Source organism: Montipora foliosa, chromosome 14 (assembly GCF_036669935.1).
Source record: "Montipora foliosa isolate CH-2021 chromosome 14, ASM3666993v2, whole genome shotgun sequence".
In the NCBI taxonomy this organism is placed as follows: Eukaryota; Metazoa; Cnidaria; class Anthozoa; order Scleractinia; family Acroporidae; genus Montipora; species Montipora foliosa.
Genome location: NC_090882.1, coordinates 8291811 through 8306810, shown reverse-complemented (window position 1 = coordinate 8306810; position 15000 = coordinate 8291811). Strand labels below are relative to the sequence as shown.

General features: G+C 39.8%; 1 protein-coding gene and 1 long non-coding RNA gene across 2 annotated transcripts in view; one reads left to right on the top strand and one right to left on the bottom strand.

Annotated features, from left to right (window-relative positions):
- The window catches only part of LOC137985398 (uncharacterized), a 64325-nt gene that overhangs the window by 862 nt on the left and 48463 nt on the right, over positions 1 to 15000 (bottom strand). Inside the window, exons 5-6 of the long non-coding RNA XR_011119297.1 lie at positions 1614 to 1675; positions 1 to 25 (exon numbers count right to left, since the gene is read on the bottom strand). The exon at positions 1 to 25 is cut by the window's left edge and continues 162 nt beyond it. This is a non-coding gene — a long non-coding RNA (uncharacterized lncRNA). The remainder of the gene's footprint in view (positions 26 to 1613; positions 1676 to 15000) is intronic.
- Positions 6385 to 15000, top strand: part of LOC137985433 (EGF-containing fibulin-like extracellular matrix protein 1) — a 17555-nt gene continuing 8939 nt past the window's right edge. Inside the window, exons 1-3 of the mRNA XM_068833055.1 lie at positions 6385 to 6550; positions 8754 to 8876; positions 9604 to 9726. Coding sequence (XP_068689156.1) covers positions 6385 to 6550; positions 8754 to 8876; positions 9604 to 9726 — 412 coding nt within the window. The remainder of the gene's footprint in view (positions 6551 to 8753; positions 8877 to 9603; positions 9727 to 15000) is intronic.

The window sequence follows — 15000 nt, the reverse complement described above, 5'->3', positions numbered from 1 at the left end:
ATCAGGGCTTATGTTCTCCCAAGCTCTAAAATCAATGAGAGTTAAAAGATAATCACACGCGCTCACTGTAACTACCTACGTAGACATTCTTAAGATTTGTGATGTCACAAATGCCGGCTGATAATCATCGCGAACACTCAAGCCTTAAAGTGAAAATGGGGAATTGTTTCCGGTTCTTGGGTTTTTTGCTTCTTTTTAGTTTGCTTTCTTTCTCAAAGCCCGATAGGATTCCGTGCGTGTACGACAGATACTTGCATTACTATGGTTGTTATTCCAGCAATTTGACACGCGTAGCTCTCCGTGAAAACCTCATCGCCAGTTTCAAAGAATGGAGAGTAGACAGGAGCAAATTAAGAACACTGTAAGTGATTGTATTTAATTTTGTAAAGGATTTTCTTTGCGTATTAATGAATGTTTTGAAACATTCCTTTGTAAAGAAGCTGACTAATGATTTCGGCTCCAGTTTCCGCGAATTGTTCTCGCCATATGACAACAAGCGCCTTTGGGAAATGCATGTCTGACTGATTCATCGGTTTACGCTACGTTTTGCGTAGTTCTGGCTTATTAATAGTCGAAAAACGAAAAAAAAGAAAGATAATAAATCAATGAATAAACACAAAAGGTGCTGTTCCGATCAAGGGGAACAATTTCTTGCCGGAGGCGTCGTCGGGTTCCATTTGGCCGTAAATGTTTTTTAACTTTAAATTTGCTGCACTATAACACAAAGACAATAACTCGAAGAATAGACGGAAAAATTGATAGATCGCCAGGATCGTTAAGCAAAAAAGAACTTTTCAAGCGAAGTATCCAAACGAAAAAAACTTCTGCCATGTTACCTCGGCTATGCGCGGCAGACCTTTTCCACACGGGTAAAGGGTAACGGGTAACGCCTAGAAGGTAACGAGTAACGGGTAAATGATTGAACGTGAACGGTGAAAGTTGAAAGGTAGAGATTTCTGCCTAACCCATGGATCCGTTCTGGGCAAAGATCGCTTCTTCGGTTCCTTTGACGAATCGTGATCTAAGTGATCTTTGATCAATGATCCTTTTTCGGGTCATCCCAAAGAAACGCCAATTCTGATTTGCTGTTTGCCTCCTTTTGAAAGCGAGTCCTCTTGTAAAGCCATTGAAATTGTAATGGTTGAGCATTTTTATCAAAATCAAACTTTTTTCATTTGAATGGTTTCGCTGGAAGATTTGTTTTGAAGCGGAGCAAGACAACAAGTCGAAAATGGGGTTTTGCAACGCATATGGTAATTTTGCCATGTGTTGAATCACTTGTTGGCTGGGAATACTACTTCAGGCGCGTACGCAGGGGGGGGGGGGGGGGGAGGCGGATCGGGTGGACGTGCACCCCCCTAACCCCCACACCTGATAAAAAAGGTCCGCTCAGTCAGATCAGATACGGCAAAATAAGAACAATCAAAGAAAAGGGATGAATGAATCGACTTTTTCATGTTTTCTTAAGGTCCGCTCAAGCTTTAAGTGCCCCCCCCCCCCCCCCGCAGGAAAAGCTGCGTACGCCCCTGTACTTGGTTCGCTGACCACCCAGAAAACCTCTATTGTTGACATTTTTCTGGCGTTCTTTCTTAGATTTCGTTCCTTTAGTTTACCTTCGCATGGCCACTGTGCCGGATAGCTTGCTCTCGTTAACTTGCTTTTTTTTTTCTCTTGACTATAAATAAACAAAGTAAAGTAAAGATATTTAATGTCGATAACTCGTAACAGTAATTCAACTGACAAACCTGGGGTCGACGGTGCGCACATTTACTCCCCCCTCTCCATCAGTGCTTCGTTTTACGGGTATTTAAAGCTACTTAGCTACACGGAAAGGAAAGAAGTCGAAAAAAGGATGCGAGATCCGGGAATCGAACACAGGACCTCTTGCATCATGGCCGCGCACTAACCGACTGTGCCATCCTTGCTCCTAAATCTCATTCAATCTGCGATCAATTTCATCAATCAACATAAAATGGGCGAAACGAAACCAACAAGGTAATATAACTTATGGTATTTCTTAGGTTGCGGGTCAGGTTGTCGAAAATCGTAGAAATTAAAATGCTGACGTTTAAATTTATCTTACAAATTCGACATGACAAACTTTAGGTAAAAATCTCTACCCTTTACCCTTCACCGTTTACCCGTTACCCGTTACCCGTTACCCTTGGAAAAGGTCTGGTAGGGTACGCGCGCCAGTAGCACGAGAAATTATCAGTATTATTTGCTAAATCACGGTCAAATTATAAAAAAATCTTGCTACAAACCGGCACGTTTGCTAGTCGTCCTTTGCAATAAAATCCATTCAGGATAATTTTTTAATGCAAGGGCCAACTGAATAAAGTCCAGGGCCCAGTTGTTCGAAAGCCGATTGACTTAATCCAGGATTAGCGTGAACTTTTCTTTTATGTTTTCAACTTTTTGGTGAAAGTTTCTTTTGCTTATTTTTGTTTTTTAAGATTGACTTCTTCTAATGTAAAGTTTTGCCGAATATCAGCGTTGAACAGCATTTTAGAGTTGAGAAATAAACTCCTTGGTTAATTTTTAATCTGGGATTAGAGTTAACCGGCTTTTGAACAACCGGGCCCAGAAGTGCAGGATCTTGGGAGATCTAATAAATAATAATTTGTAAACTAAAATCAAAATAATGATGCAAGGCTAGCTGTCGGCTGTGAGGTTATATACATTTTTTGTTTTCCCAATATTTCGTCGGGCACGGCCTTACCGTTAAAAGTTTTTAAAATACAAATGGTATAAAATTGCAAGTGGAACTGGATTAAATTTTCATGATCACTTAATCCAGCTCTGTCTGTCCAGGGCTACGGATCAATAGGGTCATTAGGGTCAGGGCCAGGTTATATGGGCCTCATCAGTGCAATGCCCATGTATAGGATGGAGGTGAAGCTTATAAAGCCACCCCAAATGTCCCACACATGTGGTACATCTAAGCCATGCCAGAGTGCTCAAACTAGCGAGCTAGTGAGCATGATTAATTGCTAGCGGCAATGGCTCCATCCCAAACATCAGCACTGTACTGATGAGGCCCAAAAGGCCGAGACAGTAACTGTCTGCAGTACCCTGATTGCTCTGTCTCCAGCAGGGTTGTCGTGGATTTCCAGTTCTTCATTCTAAATATAATTTGGTATTTCTGGTAGCCTGTGAATCTTCTTCGGATGATCCGATGTAGTCCTGTTCCTGAATGATAAAACGCCGGGGAGCCTCGCGGCTAACAAATCACCTCTCTGATTGCTCTATTTCCAGCAGGGTTGTCGTGATGGTGCAGTGGTTAGCACACCTGACATGTAATCCAGGGAACGCGGGATCGATTCCCACTCACGGCATATGTTTTCATTCAAAATGGATCAGTCAGTATTTCGTACTGGCTCGTGACTACATCGTTGGATTTCCAGTTCTTCATTCTAAATATATATATATAGATATGTATTATGTATATATAATTTTTTTTTTTTATTTTTTGCTGTCTTTTTGAAGAGAATTTGAGTTAACTCAGCCCAGCCTTGCCTGGGAAACTGATTCTTGGATTCCTCAAACACTAAACACAGCGTTTCTGAGTGTTCTAGTTTAAAAAATTTCCCGGGGGCGGGAAGGGGGGAATGTCTCCAGAGCCCCCTAGGTAGCTCGCATTCCCGGCGCTCGCAAGGCGATTGATATAGCCTCACAGCCGTACAGCCAGTCTTGCATAATTATTTAGATACTATTTTCATTCGGGATAAGCCTGCTCGGAGTTTTAGGATAAAAAGTGATTAAAGTGATTACTAAACATGCAAGGAATTTTGAGTGCAAATTTTCTAAAACAAAATAAGAAAAGTCACAGACCACTTTCATAAATGGCAACCACTTTTACGAAGTAAATATTCTTTCGAAATTTGCCAATCGTAGCGAGGCTAGAAACACTTATTAGCATTAAAACAAAAGAATATTTTATTTGGCCGCCAGTATGAAAGAGGTCTATATGCTTGATTTTAACCCGGCCTTTCCATAAGCTTTCTTTGTTTTTGTTGTTTTTGTTTGTCTGAAGTCATAATTCTGTACGTGACGTTTCACAGTTGTTTTTTTTTTTCGACGGGGAAGGGCCGGGGGGATGATTTTGGCACTAACATTCACTGTCCATCGACAACGAGCTGCAATCTTTTCCCAGACTGCCCAGTTGATTAATTTCCAGGTCATCTCCACTTTAACCATTAGGCAAACCTTATTCTAGTTATTCTGTTATCCTTATCCGGAATAAATCGAGTTTTCCCATAAAAGTCCGCATAACGACCCAAATGTATTTTTAGTATAAATCTAATCTCTTGATTCATTTTGTCTTGCAAGTTGGTTAAAGGGCAACGTGGTGAAACTTATCCCTGGATTCTTCGAAGGATTTAAAGAGCTACTTTACTTGTAAGTATATTGCTTTCATTTTAATTCTTTACTTTTGTTAGAGTACGGACAAGCTGGCAGAATTCTAGACTTTCTCAAAGCTCGTTTCCGCTGGCAAATAAATAGGTGGCCCGTCTCGCCACTTCGTTCCTTTAGTTTACCAAAGAGGATCGGATAGAATTGTTTTAAAACTTCTTCTATTCTTTTGTTCGCATGGTCACCTTGACGGGTAGCTTGCTCTCGCGCTCGCTCTCTTTCGCAGTCGACTTCTGGCAAGTCTAGCAGAATTCCCACAATCCGTCCTCTAATCTGATTCGTTCCGAGAGGGGTCGGAATTTTTTTCTCTCGTCTCGTGTCCTTGAAGCCAGGGTGACCGTCCCGTTTCTGGGAAGTCCCAAAAACTCATTTACGAACCTACCCTTCACTTGCTTTAGTTTGACAGCTTAGCCTTAAAAATCTATTTTGGAGACAATTAAAAGCGAAATTGTTTGCAGGGCTTGATGTTTTAAAACCCGGGCGTTTTTAAGATATATACGGGATTGTGACACCCGAAATAGGCCAGGAAAGTTCCGGGACTTTCGAGAAACGTGCCCGACGAAAACATTTAAATCATTAAATTATAAGGAAATACCTGGAAGAAAACGTTTTAATTATTCCCAAAGGGTTTGAATTGGGTACAACATTGAGTTAACGTATTTGGTCTAATGTTTATTTTCTCGCAAAACCTGGTTTAAAAATAGACACTTTTCTGACGCTGATGGGGACTTGGCCAATTTGGTCAAATCTTACTCTTTGGCGATGGAACCTTGCTCATGTTTAATTTGATATGTAAGTGAATGGAGTTTGGTTAAATATAGCCAGAGTTATGTATAATGTACATCATGCAGTGTTTTTTTTTTGTCCAGACAAGGGATAAATCAGCTTTACTACTTTCTTACAGGGTCCTTCAAAACACTGCATTAACTGAAATATCAACGGAACATTTCAAGGAGCTAGAAAAAATAAGATATGTGTAAGTTTGCCAGCGATGTCAAGATCGGTCATTGAGGCCAACATTTGTGCGTGGGAGAAGTTAATAATTTGATATGTTCTTTGTATTATTTTTTGCAGTGATTTGTCACATAACTTTCTTACCACATTGCCCTCCGACTTTATAAAAACTATAAGGAGAAACAGGACTGGAATTACAATATACCTGTAAGTTTAAAAATTGAAATCATAGAACCTCTTTAAAAAGGAAATGGGCTTTTATTGCTGGAAGGCTAAAAGCGTCACAGATTTCTTTGCGATGAGATCCGCAGATCCAGGGTTTAAGACCTGATCAGACCACAGCTCGTTGAATTTGATCCAGATAGTCTCTGGTTTAACCTCTCAGATGTACTTGTAAATAGGCAATTGGTTTGTCTCAGGCCAGTTACTGATTCCTAACATTTGTTGTGGTCATTGTGTCGTTTCGCCAACTGTTTCATTGGTCCTGAGGAGCCCCTATGGGGAGTGGTCAACTAAGGGTATACATACAATTACAAAGGCAACAGTCCACTGGAACTTGGACCTGTAAACACTATGTATGTATTATGTTTATGAAGCTTTGGCTTGCTAGCAGTATAACACGAACTTATCCCGAAATTTTGGTGATCATTCATTTTCAGTTTGTGCGCCCGAGCTTTGGAAGACACTCCGAAGGGGCTAAAGTACAGCTCACTTCTTTTCACAGGTCAATCATTACAGGTCATTGTCTTACCTATACCGTGCAAGCAACCCAAAACCTTGAAAACCGGGTAATCTTAGGCCTAAACATATAGATTTTAGGCCTAATGAGGCTAGCCGATTAGTAAAGGTTTCAACGTGTGACCTGTGAAAAGTAACCTGTACTTTAGACCCGTCCGAACTGCAGAGACTGCATCTAGTTTTAAGTAAGGACTCAACACATTTCTTTTTTCGTTAAATTATTAATTTTCACGTGATGGTAATTTTTAACTGTAAAGATGTGCAAAAAAAAACCAAATGTATGCCTTGTACAGTCTTCTTGAAGGAAACAAATGGAACTGCACCTGCGGAAGTGGGCTAGATCGCGCAATGGCTGATCGAAAGGGGATATTCTTTAGAGGAGAACCCCTTTGCTGGATCCCTGATAGCCTGAGGAAAACGCCAATTTATAACTTTAAATGTGGTAAGTGCAGGGAAGTATGCTTAATAGGCCAAGTTCTAACGGGGGGTGGAGTGGGGTGGGGTGGGCGGTTTAACCTTGTAGGGGACTTCATGTCCTTTTGTCTTGCAATCACGTGATACTAATATGTAAATAAATAAATAAATATTTTTAAAAATACAACCACCCTTTTGAGTTTAAGGAACATGTTTCGTGTTTCAAACATCATCATCAGCCATAGTGAGTGTAACGTTAAAATATTTGCAAGATAATCCGTATTTCTCCTTGATATTGAATTGATAGAAAGAGGTAGCATTATCAATAATTTTGAAGCAAGAGACATGACAATTATCCTGACAACTTTTAGAAAACCAAGATAATTGAAAATATGAGAATTTCAAGTTATCCCGGAAAAGGGGCTCATTTACACGAGTGTAGAAATGCCTGTTGGTTTCACCAAAGTAGCGAGCACAAGTAAATTTGTACACAACACGTGATTTGAAAGAATCCAGAATAAAATCCTTTGGGTTCAAAATGTTGCACAGTTTATATGGAGAGAAAATTACCCAACCTTTAAATCTTTAAATACAAGTTGCTGATAATAGATGAAATTTTCTTTCTGGTATAAGATGGATAGGTAGTTTATAAAAATCACAGTTACTGTAGATACATCATGTTTAAAAGCGAGTTCTTTTGTTGTAAGATTTCTAAGATAACCTTGAACGGACTTATCAATTAACCAACTGGGAAACATATTATGACGTTTCAAAATAGCTGGTAAGAGTATTCATATCGTTTTGAAAACCCTGGGTTAGGGTAGTGTTGTTAGTTTTATATGCCCTGTCGATTAGAGTTTAAATTAACCCTAATTTGTACTGAAAGGGAGTAAAACTGAAATAATTTGTCAGTAGACCAGTTGTTGTTTTTTTTTTTTCGAAAAACAGAAGTGATACAAGGACATTGATTGTTACTTGATCTCTGCTTTGGCTTAATTTCTGGTCGGTACATTACATACTGTAACACTTTAATCCAGTAATCAACGGCGTATTGATTAGTTACAGTCGGTATAATTAACATTTATTCCATGAGCCCGCGTTGGATACGAGATGGTAAATTGCCAACGATTACCAATCTCGTATCCAACAATGGCACGCACTGGGAAGTCGACGTGACGAACTCGGTGCACGACGAGACAAACCGGAATAAACGACTCGACGAGTCGAAAGACAAATATAGTCTCGAATCAGACTTCATACGCTTTTGCACAGTTGGCTTGGAATAGGCATGAAATATCAGAGCCTTGTGGGATGAAAAATACCGTTTTCCCTGATATTAAAGGCTCCGACATTGAATTGCATACTAAGGTGTCTATTATATCATCTTCCTCACACAGACTAACGCGAAGCTAAGTGGCATTTGTTCTCTATTCACTCTGCTGTGAAACGAAAACAAAGCATTTTTATATTAATATACAACGATGCAAACAAGATTTAGGAATAGGCATTTTGTTCATTGATAGCTGGACTATAATAATACACGCAGCGGTGGATAAGAAAGACAGTAGTACTAGTACTATTACACGAGCCCAAACGCCAATATAAAATTCTTACAATTCAGTTCAATGACAGAGATGTTGTAGCCCAAGTAATCTACAGACAAATTTTAACATTATTAAAATAATGTTACGGCTGCAGAATTGACAGATTGAAGTGTAGCGAGCGAGAGATCGTATCGAGTGGCCTTAGTTTGCAAGTCATGCCTTAAATGCTAGAAGACGAATAGCAGCACTTTCCAACTGCTAAGCAACGCTTGCATTCCAAAACGCGAGAACATACATCCCAGGGTATCGAAGTTGGTGGCCTAAGTTATCAGTCCGCCGTAAATGAACTCTCTATTGCTAACGCTTTCTTTCTTTCTTGTTTCTTAAACATCGATTCTTTTGAATAAATTTAAGAATTTTTGGGCTTTCACGAGGCGTGGTGGATTTAAACTAAAAGCGAACGTAGACAGATCAGGTTATTCAGAGAGTGATTTAAAACTGAAGTATCCTCAAATCTTAACGTGATCCCCCTGTAAAGCAAATTTTGTTCGCAGGAAAATTGCTTTTGCAAGACGAGTCTTGATCAGAAAAACTCCCCCGTCCCCCCCCCGTTTCTGAAAACCAAACATGGGCCTCAAGAAGACAAAATTCTTCGTTTCAGTTTCTGTTTATCACTTTCACTTGCAGACATAGATGAGTGCATGGAAGAAAATGATTGTGACGATATGGCGGTGTGCTCTAACAGAGTTGGGGGATATAACTGCGAATGCGCAACAAAGGGATTTAAAGGTTCAGGGAAAGAATGCACAGGTAATGCAGAAAGAGACTGCTTCGCACCTTCAATTTCAATGGTCTCATTCCAGCAAAAAAAAAAAAAGTTTAGCAACGCTTTGCGCAATCATTTACCATATAAGGTGAAACTGAGGTATATAAGCTGATAAACGAGATTGAGTGAACCAATTAGAGCACGAGAAATGCACTAACCGAGGTTGAAAATTTAATGATATATTTTATTAAACTGATTGCTCAGAAATATTTAGAGAAAGCCGGGGTGCTTTACAGCTGTGTCATAAACAAGTTGCAAGATCAACATTTTGGTAATGGACGTAATGCAATGGCGATGACCGAAAGGAGTAGTATAACGAAATTGCATTGTGCCGTCTTTTCAGAGCCATGTTTGTTAGTCTAGCTGTGGTTGGCTGCGAGACGGGCTCGAGATCCTCGCATGAAGTGGAGGGGAGTGGTCAGACACACCAAGATGGCGCCCAAACCCTGAAATCTTACAGCATCTAAAATAGTATGCGTTCCACCAACATTGAACGCAAAAATATTCAAGTGTTGCAAAATCAGAAACGTTTTCTTAGTTGTTCTTGAAGTCAGGTGTAAATGCGGTTGGGATAATTGAAAAGGAAAACTTCAAAAGCACCTTCCAAAAAAAGAGAAGGAAACGAGAGCACATAATAATTATATCGTGGGACTAGTTAATCTAGTGCTTGAGGTATTGTGCTGTCCTCTTTTTTTTTTCTTTTTTTATCAGACATCAATGAGTGTGAAGGCGAAAATTTATGCGCCTCAGTCGGTGGAAAGTGTATCAACGAACAAGGAAACTACCGTTGCGAGTGTAGAGTAGGATTCAAAGGGGATGGAATAACTTGCGAGGGTAAGTGATTAACGTGAGGCATAATGGCAAATGAAAATATGCCATATGGTTGGTGTTGTGGCTTCCACTAGGGAAAATCGATACTCAAGAAATATGGCTTATTTCGACTTTCTTCGACGAAGTTACTCACATCACCAAGATCAAGAAAACGGCTTCTACCTTGAAAGTTCATCGTTCAAATTAACAACAATCCTGTTCCACAAATTAAATGAAATCTACAAGTTTTATTGTTTGCCCTCTACAATTTTGTGATATCTTCATTACAGACTTAAGTGCCTTCTGCCTTTTGCCTTTGTAACCTCCCGTTTGTAGAACTTTCCCATGAGGTTTATTTGGCAAGAAAATCTAGACGTGTAGTGACGTTATGTGGTCACAAAGCAGTGACCTTGTACGGTGTCAAAAACGTACCGTAAATGTAAAATATTGGATAACACCTCATAGACATGTTCTATATCCAATTATCGTTTTTTTCATAATTGAGCAGAAACAAGCTTAGTTCATTAAGATTAACGTCTCAATAAGTTTCAATATGTAAAGTATTGCAATTTATGGGTTTAGGCATTAATATACACCTTTCTAACAATGATGACAACGAGAACAGCAATGGCAATGGCAATGGCAATGGCAACGGCAATGCGAATGTCAATGGCAATGACATGCGTTGCCGGAATTTTGTGAGTATGGCGGGCGCGTTTCTCTTGTTACATTCAAAATGGCACCGAGATAGTATGAGAAAATGTCCAAGAGTGGGATATCAACCTGCAAGGGCTGAATGGTCCATGGCTAGAAGAAGCAATACTCGAATTTAAGCTTACCTTTTCCCGAGGAATACGAGAAAACTCATAATTCAGACTCCAATCTCCGCACAGACTCTTAAAAGCTGCTTCGACCAGCTCTTAAAATTCCTTTATCCTGTGTGGACAACCTTGTGTAGATTCTCAAGTGCGTAGTTCGACATGCCTTCTGCAGAAGTTAAGTCAACTAAAACCGTCGTATAAGGTGCTGTTACACTGTGAAATATTTCGTGTAACTTGTCTCGCAACGTTAGGGGGACATCGTGGCGGGGCAAGTTGATTGAAACATTTCACAGTGCCACATACCCTGCAAGAGCGCCGTTGCCGTGTATGTTACATTGTGAAATGTTGCCCCGCCACAGTGTCGCCAAAAGATCGCGAGGACCAAACCAAAATTATTAGCAAATTGAGTGTGGCAAAAACCATTCACTGCGATTTCTGGCAGCCCCATGTAGGAATTTGGATTGAAACGCCGAAAAAATTGCGACTGCCCAAGAAAGAGATATATATATTTCGGCAATAGTACCCATAATTTCGCAACAATGGTGTGCCCGAAACTATTTGTGCATTTACCGGGTTTCTAGCCGCAGATCCAATCTGCGTTTTGACCTAGGCAAAACCTTGTCAACTGTGACAGAAAGCCTCTCCATATACCTATTATTACTAGGGGTAACCGAAGCTTAGGCGAGTGCGCTCGATGTTTGTAGGGGTACAGGTAGATATTTATGGGGAAGGGTGGATGGTTCGTGCGATAGATAAATGTTATTACTGCATTGAACAGGAACATGTGTATTCTAGCGAGAAATAGCGGACAATAAAGTTATTATTTGAATTAACAGGAAATCACGTGTAACATTCTATAGAATTTGGTGTCCATTTTGGAACTAAACTGAAGTGAACATAAACATTCTGAATTGGAAAAAAGGATTTTTGCACTTTGGTTGATAACAACAACATTTTTTGCAGCTTCAACTAGTCTCTAGTGAAACTTTCATGAGCTAAAAACTGTTTGTGGATCTTTTAGGACAGCTCAAAATACAGAATATGATATCCAACATAATCGCTGTTTAGTGATTTTATATTTGTCGCGGCTAGATTCTTTACGGACGTAGGCATTTAATGGTTTACTTACATTACACCTCTCAATTTCACAGTTTTCAAAGGAAATCATTCATCAAAGCCTTGCGTGGAATGTGTGTGCGAATCACCTCATTAACTTTTTCAGTATTTTCGTTTAGTTTGTTTATTTCAGTGCCGTAAATATCACAAGTCATGATGAGATGGCGCCGCCGAGCTTCATATCTCGGTTGATTTACTTTGTGGCACATTTGCCGCCGAGCTACAGAACTCGGTAGATTCACTTTGTGGCACATTGGCCGCCGAGCTACAGAACTCGGAAGATTTACTTTGTGGCACAACGGCCGCCGAGCTAAACAACCGGGTTTCATGTAAGCGCCAGGAGCCGCACACATTTTCCGAGGACAGTGACGAACCATACTTAATACAAAGTAAAATTGTAGTGAGCGTGGAGGACCCACGAATCGCCACGTGCGTTAGTTCGTCAAAGTGAGGCAAAATGTAACCAAGCGCCTCAAAGCGAGGCAAAAGTGTGTCGACGACGAAAATGCAATCTCGAAAAAACTTCCCTTATTATTTCTCAGCTCTCTTTAGTTGCACAGTGGTTAGTTGAAAGTACGTGAAATTTATAAAATTGCGCGTACAGGAATCGATTTTGGAGTCAACAAAAATATCGAATTATGTGATAATATTGACATCTTTTCACAATTTTAGTTTTCAGTTATTCTTGCATGCGCTCTTGGTCTAAGCGGTCGCTTTGAAAAATATAACTTTGTGGTGATTGAGCGCATTAATAAAACCAGAGGTATTAGTTGCACGATAGAGTCCCAGAAAATGGAACTGTAGCTGTGATTGGCTCCAACTGAGAAAGGAATGTGGTTCGATTTCTTTGGGGCAGCGTTGCGTGAGACCGCGTTTTTGTGACGGAGACAAAGACTTGAACTCTACATAGTTCCAGACTTCAAGAGCCCAAGATGCCATTTTTATATACCTCGTATTTAGGAAGGAAGAACACGAAAGACACAAGCCCTAGTGACTGCACGAAAAACATAAATTGTAACAAATAGAGAGAACACAAGGGAACTCGAAATTTCCAAGAGCAGCCATTTTATTTAATTTCACAACTACTCTAAACCACGATACTTCAATTGGAGTCAAAATTAGTGGTGATCGTTCTCGGATGTCATGGACGGCAAATTTTATGATCTTTTCATTTGCACTTTTACAAGCAAAAGAAAGTGTCATGTCGCTCCAAAAGCAACAGAACAGTGGCAACAGTTAATGACCCTGAAAAATATGACAATGAAAACCTCATTGAAGTTCAACGTTTTTCTTTTCAAGAGGTGAACATGAGCTCACAGACAAGCAAAGTATATATATATATCTATTAATGGAAAAGAAATCAAAGTAAAGTTTTTCTTCATGAGCTCTGCAACTGCGGATTATTCCTGTTTGTGGGATAAAATTTACAAGGAACGCAGATGGGATACTAATAAACCATCCGACCATTACGACAAAGAAGCCTTAAAAAGGGAACTACAAGAAAACATAGGACTCTGTCACTGTAGCAAAGACAACTATGGATGCATTAATTAGCCACTTTTAAATATGCCACTCACCAATGTTGTAGTATCTGTTGGGCTGCCTGTGGCTGCCCGAAAAAGTATTACGGGATAGGTTTTATACAAAAAATATGAGAGTGGCGAAAAGACAACAAAAATGAAAGAGTGTTACAAATGTAATTGCTGATTAACTGCATTTGCTGTTGTGAATAACAGACAAACGTCTACAAAATAATATGGACGAGGTGCTAGAAAGGGATGCAACAGTCATGCAACAGAAGACTTAAACAAGCCCAGAGGGAGACTGATGACAGACTGGTGAAAAACATCAATTAGTTGGCATATCGTTCTGAGATTGGAGCAAAAAGTGTGCAGAAGGCTCAGACAGCAATATTAAAAAGAATTTATAAGCTTACTTGGATCTCAGAAACAGAAACTTCTCAAAGCCGGAATGTGCCCACGATTCAATGAATTTCTGTATCATGGCACATGCCACTTGCGGGCTTTTCTCCGCCCTGGGAACGAGGTTGAATTGACACTGGACAGAGTTGAAGAAGTTTGCAACCTTGCTAACGATTCAAATGGAGAGTCCTTCAAAAATGCTTTTCCCAAATCACAAGCACTTCATGGATAAATTTGTTTTGCTCACTGCGTGGAAAGCGACCAGGATACGAGAGGACACAAGTCAAGTCACTTCTTTCATGCATATCATTCCAAGTAATTACTTCATGCCCTTCTCTGTCATAAGAAAATACCAGCGCCCTTGATTTGTACCCCAGCTGTTTGTAATTATCATTATTCTACCAAATTATCCATAGGCTTATATTAATGTACTGTTCATACTGTACAGTAACAATAAAAAGCGCCAGTAAATAAAGCAGAGGTAAGTCGATGACACTATCGTTACGCAACTGGAACCTTTAATAAGTCTGAGCGATCACAGAAAGAGTTGATACACACAAGAACACGAGGGCCGAAGTCTCTATTTTCGAATTCCCCATAATAAACTTTGTTTGCCCCCAAATTTTGCATAAACCATTGTTTTCAAATGCTCTTGGGAATATGCAGTGTCCCCAAGAGCATTTGAAAACAATAGTTTATGCAAAATTTGGGGAGCAAACAAAGTGTATTATGGGGAATTCGAAAATAGAGAATGAGTGAGTCTCTACTGCCCCTGTCTATAACTAATGTACCGCTGACCGGTACTGGCAAAGGTGAATTTTTCTTTTCCCATGAAATAGATATTTAGAGACATCATGTCGAAGTTCCAGTGGCAAGGATAGTAATGGCCCTGTGTGCCGATGAGTATCCACCAAGGACACCCTTAAATGGTCCACATAGCTCTGAACAATGTCCAGTGGTGGCTTTGGAGACTCGTTAGACCTTCAAAAAAATTATAATCCTCAGTTTTTTATGGAACCAGCTCCATTGATTTGTATCCCTTAGGAGTAAATGTTCAACTAGAAGTCTCCAGGTGTTTATAATTATCATTATTCTATGAATATCCATAAGCTTATTAATATACTGTTCATACTGTACAGTAACAATAAAAAGGTTATCAAATTAAATACAAAAATTGGGTACGTGTTCTTCAGGCTCCCAAGTATTCTCAAACGAGGTGAAACCTCCCCGTTTGAAGGTGGTATTTGGTACCTCAAAGAATATAACGGCTAATAAATTAACCCTTTCAGCCCCATGGGGTTCCCCGTTGACGAGTAAAATCGTCTGGCGTTAGACAGAGTAAAATCTATAAGTGGCACTTTTGGGAGTGAAAGGGTTAAAATCTTGCAGTACTAATAACACTCGTGAACAAACAAATGGCAATGCATGACAATGGTATT